The sequence below is a fragment of the Myotis lucifugus genome, unplaced genomic scaffold, assembly GCF_000147115.1.
Source record: "Myotis lucifugus unplaced genomic scaffold, Myoluc2.0 scaffold_48, whole genome shotgun sequence".
Classification (NCBI taxonomy): domain Eukaryota; kingdom Metazoa; phylum Chordata; class Mammalia; order Chiroptera; family Vespertilionidae; genus Myotis; species Myotis lucifugus.
In genome coordinates, this window is record NW_005871096.1 from 5,379,557 (window position 1) to 5,385,748 (window position 6,192).

The 6,192-nt window shown below is 34.9% G+C and overlaps 1 protein-coding gene across 1 annotated transcript in view; it reads right to left on the bottom strand.

Moving 5' to 3' along the window:
• KLHL5 (kelch like family member 5) overlaps positions 1-6,192 on the bottom strand; it is a 55,746-nt gene continuing 49,554 nt past the window's right edge. Inside the window, exon 11 of the mRNA XM_006088508.3 lies at positions 1-1,388. Coding sequence (XP_006088570.1) covers positions 1,332-1,388 — 57 coding nt within the window. The 3' untranslated portion in view covers positions 1-1,331. The remainder of the gene's footprint in view (positions 1,389-6,192) is intronic.

Below are 6,192 nucleotides of genomic sequence, written 5' to 3' on the forward strand. Positions count from 1 at the left end.
TAATAAATTTATGAAATATTAATGTATTTGTCACCATCACTATTATTTTCTTAACAGTCACAAAAATGAAATAACTACAGGTTTTGTTTGGGGAAACAGAAGTACTCAGTTCCTTGATTTCTAGAAACAATGTGGAAACATTGCATGAGCATTCAAATTAGCTCAAAAAAGTTTGTTTTAATTTTTAAAGAAAGCAACTAAAATAAAGGTTACCCTGATATAAAATGCAAAAACACATTAACCACAACACTGTATTTTAAAATATGGGTATTTAGATCATATTCATTTATATTAGGATATAAATTAATGACTTATACCTTAAAGGATTTATCAGAAAATGTTACTGCCCAGTCCATTTTTGCAAACAATAAGCAATTCACTGAGAGCATTAACATCCACATATGTAATTAGAGTTTACAAATGTACAAAACTTTGGGTAATAAACATTTTAAACTTATTTTTCAAACATTCAATATCCCATTTCCCCCAAACTGATTACAAAGAAGCACAAAGGGATAAAAACATCTTTTATAAAAGAAAAATTCATATAATTAAATACTTGTTAGGTGAAAGAACATTATAGGGTATATAACATTTCTTTTTTCTACATAAATTTGCATATCTTAAGTTTAATGCAGAACACCATGTTTCAATTCCAATCTGAGAATATCATAACATGTACTTCTTGGTGAATCTAAATATAATAGGATGGATATTTAAATATATTCCAACGATCATATCAAGTTTTTATTTGGTCATTATTACTTTAACTTTTTAATGTTTTTCTTTATTTTAGAAAAAATCCACAACCAAAGCACATATATTACAGCTATTTCTGGGAAAAAAAAAACCCACTAAACTAAATAGCATACTCTTTCGTATATCATTAAAAGAGTGGTTATGGTTAAACAAGGAAATGAATAAAAAATACTGCAACTCATGTATGATAAAGTTACAAAGAAAAAGGTTACAAGTTTTATCTGGTCTATTTGCACTGCAATAAAAGAAATCTGGATAATGTGTTTGATTATTAAGAAATGAAATTTCCAATTTACACTGGGCTGTGCTTAGGAGCAGTGTGTTTGTTCTTGTATTTTATATGAGGGACATATGTTCATAACCTACCAGCTATACTTTTGATTTACTAAGAAATGAAAGTATATGATTCTGGTTCATCCTCCCTTTTTAAAAATATCTTCACTTTGAGATCAGGCACTTTGTGCCCAGGAATGTGGCATTGCAAATTTCCTAAAAATGTATCCATTGATAGTAGGATAAATGTACCAAATTCATAAAAGAAGATATTTTCATTTAGAAACCAAAACACTAAATTATAATTTTACAGTCACAACGCAAGCCCCAGCTCTTCCTAGGCACAATGGAGCAACCTGAAAAGAAACAAAAAGACATATGGTTTGGGTTTGTAGGTAAAAATGTTGATAATACTAGACTAGTTGGTGAAACACTGAAACAGTCCATACTCCTTGGCAACAGGCTGCTGCCCCAGGCCTACCGCTGGCCTGGTTCCTCCCCCCAAAACCTCCTCCTGATGTGAAACTTTCGTAGACATCCCACATCACTTGGGTACATCACATGATTATGTATTACTCACTTCTCTTTAAAGGTGATTTTTTCTTTTATTAATTGAGATATAATTCACATATAACATTATATTAGTTGCAGGTGTACAACATAATTCAAAATATATAATATATATATAGTGAAAAGGTGTTTTTATAACTGAGGAATTTTTTTTAAAATCAACTTATATTTTAATTCAGAAATTTAAATACACACATTTGTAGCAACTATAAAAAAATACACCTTGTTTTTTAAAAATGGCATTTTCAAGAAGGGAGTTTTAGCCAAAAGCAATAGCAAAACTTACATGATTACGGTAGGCTGAATCTTCACACAATATCCTTTAAACATCAGTAAGTAGAATTATCACACAACCCTCTCCTGCCATCAAATTATTTCAAACCTAATACTAGTCTAATGAACAAAAGTATAGAAATTTCTTTATGTCTCTGAACAGCACATGCTCAGAAAAGCATAAACACCACTTTCAATTCTTCAGCATCTTTCCCTGTAGCACACTCTTCTTTTAGCTCCTCCAGCAATTACTCTGTTAAGTCAACTTAGGTCTAAAAAGTAAGGCTTTAGATGAGTGGCCACTGGTTATTGACCTAATTGCTTATTCTTCATAATAGAAAATTTGGACATACTGTTAAACTGGAAGGCATTTGGTATACGCATACCCATCTTCAACATGTACTTAAAATTTACTAAGCAAGGCATGGACTCAGATTATCTTAATATTTAAAGCATTAAAACTGACATTCTTTTAGAAACAAAGGAAACCAAATAAAATTTGATGTTATCATTAAATGGTTTTGCTCTAGCTCTTTTCACACTTTTTTTTCCCTTTATTAAATTGTCAATGCTTATTCTTCATAATAGAAAATTTGGACATACTGTTAAACTGGAAGGCATTTGGTATAAGATGTGCAGGAGGCAGCTGATCGATGTTTCTCTCTCATCGATGTTTCTAACTCTCTATCTCTCTCCCTTCCTCTCTGTAAAAAATCAATAAAATATATTAAAAAAAAAACAATTAAAAAAAAATAAATGGTTTTGCTCTAGCTCCTTTCACACTTTTTTTCCCTTTATTAAATTGTCAATACTTGAACTTACTCATCACTGAACTTCCTAATATAACTGGGAAGATATGACTTGAATGTGTTCTGTATAAAATAGTTTATGTAGTTGGATGCTAAAAGAGCACAGAAAAAAGTAATTGCAAATATGTTTACATAACTCATTTCTCAACCTCACCCGTCCTACATCACAAACACTGACTCCCACATGCTCCTTGGGTTCATCTGAAGCACAGAACACAATATATGACTTGAATGAGTTCTCCATTCTCCTAAATATGGTACATAATCAGTACCATTCTATATGCCACAGGGAATTAGGGCTTAATCTCTCCCAGAAACCCCGTTGAGGAAGGCTACGATAGACCCTAGCACAACTCTTCTTCCCCAACTCCTCTCCCCACAGTATCTATTTAACTCGTAGCCAACTTTGTCCTGTATTCATAACCACAGGAGAAAATTATAACTGAGGAATTGTTCTACATGAAGTATGATGTTTTGGGTAAAATGGTGTACAATATGGGTGTGAGGAAATGCTAATATTGTGAGAAAATGCTGAATACTTAAAAGCAACTTTATGACCAATATGGAGAAAATATCAAGTATTATCTAGAGGGGCCCTGTAGGAGGATTATCTCAGAGAATACACAAAATACACTGCATGCCTGGGATCTGCTTACTCCGTAAAAAAACAGTAACTTCCCAAATAATGATTGCTTTCTCTATGCATGGCTGAAAAAGGCTAAACCCATGCCACTGATTTTTAGCAGAGTAAATAAATAATAAATATCATATTCAACTCCCTAGTAGTGGAAACAAACCTGATGAATGAACTCTATGACAGTGAGATAGAAGTGTGAGTGGTAGGAATATAAACTGCTTATAGATAAGGAACAGCTCTTACATTTTTCACCTATTGTCCTTTTAAAAAAATGTTTTCATTTTTTAATTTATTTTTTGTTTTTATTGATTTGAGAGAGAGAGAGGAAGGAAAAGGGACAGATAGAAACATCAATGAGAGAGAAACATTGATTGGCTGCCTCCGGCATACCTATCACAGGAGATCAAGCCCACAACTTGGGCATGTACCCTGACCAGGAATCAAACTGGCAACCTCTTGGTGCATGGGTTGATGCTCAATCAACAAACCACACCAGCCAGGCTGTCTTTCTTCTTCTTCTTCTTCTTTTTTTAATGTATCCTAAACACTAGAAAATTACTAGTGGAAACAAAAATATGGAAAGAATAGTTTTCAAAGAACTACTTTGAGAATAGTAAGAATCTATGCATTTGACCTAAGAAAAATAAAATGTTAGCATTTGGGAAAGAGTGACTAATATAAAGAACTAATATAAAGTTTTTGTATCAATTAGTAGATTTTAAGAACACAACAGACTTCAATTGTAAGAAAATTCTCAGTTATTCTCCATCTGAATCAGTTGTTTTGATCACTGTTCTATCTCCTTGAACAAATAATCTATTTTAAAACCGTATCTACTTACAGTATTCTAGGAGTGACTTCTAAGGCATTAAAATCAAAGCATCTATTTGTAATTAGCAGTTTTTCTCAAAACAACCAAGACACTAAATCTCTACACTGTGAATAGTACATGTTGTCATGACAACCAGCTAGCAAGTTTAGCTTAGAGAATTTATTAAATACAATGCAGGCACCTCCTGCTTTGGGTCAAGGCTGGTAGTAGGGTGGGTGATGGCTTAAGATTTTGTAACCTCATTTCATTCCCTGTACAAATGTCCTCTCGTCCATTTGTTGGAACACTGAATGAAACATTTAGTTTTCAGATACTATGGTTATAAGCTCACACTTAGGTGCTGTGAAATAGTGATAGAGGTGGCATGCACAAAAAATAGCTATGTGGTCATAGATGATTAATTTTGATACAGAATGATTCAGCATAAAGCATTAATTATCTGCAATAACAAGCCTCAAATACTGGCCAATAGATTTCCTTATAACTGGCCCAAGGGTTTAAATCAAATTTGTTTCAGAGAAAGAGATTCTTCTATCCCGTTTTGGGTTTCATGGTTATCATTCACACTACTTCTGCCAAGGTGGAAGGTTGAGGGGAGGTAATCACATAATTTCCAATGAAATCCTGTAGCTCTAACTCAAGCCTTCACTTCTGCCCTAACCCACCTTATCCTGTCCCCATCTACTGCCAGGTGAACGTTTTGTTATTGTATTACTCTCCTGGTTAAAAGTCTCTACCAACTTCTCATGCCCAAACTCTTTAGCTTGACCTCCATGGATTTCCATCCTGACCCCAACCTTCCTCTCCAATAAGAACTCCTATTCTTCTCAACCAGCCACACTTCCTGAATAGAGCCTACATATTTCTGTTTGGTGACATTTCTTTCATGTTTTCTCACACAATTTCCCCTTTCTACTTTTTGAGTTGGATCCATTAAGGTTTAGCTTAAATCCAACTTCTTTCTCACTGAAGCCCTCTCAACAACCATTTTCTTTGTTCTCTTTGGTTTTCTATAACTACTCACTGCCTATGCCATGAGACTCTTCATATCACCACTCTACATGGTGGGCTCTCCTTACACATGCAGACCTTACCTACCTAAGTAGTTAAGTTCTATGACAGTCCGATTCTCATAAGTTTTGTTTTCTTAACAGTACTTATCATTGCTTCTTGAAAAAAAACTTTGGCTCAATTAAACATATGAATGTCTTTTTTGTACCAGATACTGAATTGGGGCACAAAATTCCTGATTCTGTTCTTGGTGATGATGAAAAGATCTCAAAAGACCATTCCTGGAAGTGCTAGGCTCTCCCAGAAACAGACACATTTGGAACTCTTGCTATAATTTGCAAGTCAAGTGTCTTACTTGTTAATGTAATTTAGGATTACCATCTTAACTAATTAGGTTATGACCAGCCATTTGATCTGCTCCCAAATGTCAGTGGCTTGAGTATTTAAAAATTATTGGTCATGTATGGGTAGCGGCTCAGATTTTTCTGACTACCCTCTTTGTTTTCCACAATCTCCCCTCCCTTTCTCTTTCTCATAGCCTGATTGTGGTACTGTCAGCTCTAGCAATGCTAGAACATCTCACCAATTCCCAGCAGGCAAATGGTGGCCTACCAACTAACAATAATTTGTCTGAGTAGTATTAACTTATACTTTAAAGGTAATTTTGGATTTTAATTATGTTATAAAATTAATGAGTCACTCTTGTTTTTTATATTTAATTAAGTGATGACTTTATCATGTTCAGGCTATATATTTTGATACTCTTGTCTGGGGATCATAAGCCTCCAAAAAATTGAGAGGGTCTCCCAGTCAGGTCGAAACGGCCCCAGTGTGGTAGGGACAACCCCAGTCAGGTTGAAACAGCCCCGGTGTGGTAGGGACAACCCTGGTGAGGTTGAAACGGCCCCCGTGAGGTAGGGACGACCCCGGTCAGGTTGAAACGGCCCCCGTGAGTAGGGACGACCCTGGTCAGGTCGAAACGGCCCCGGTGTGGTAGGGACGACCCTGGTGAGGTTGAAACAGCCCCG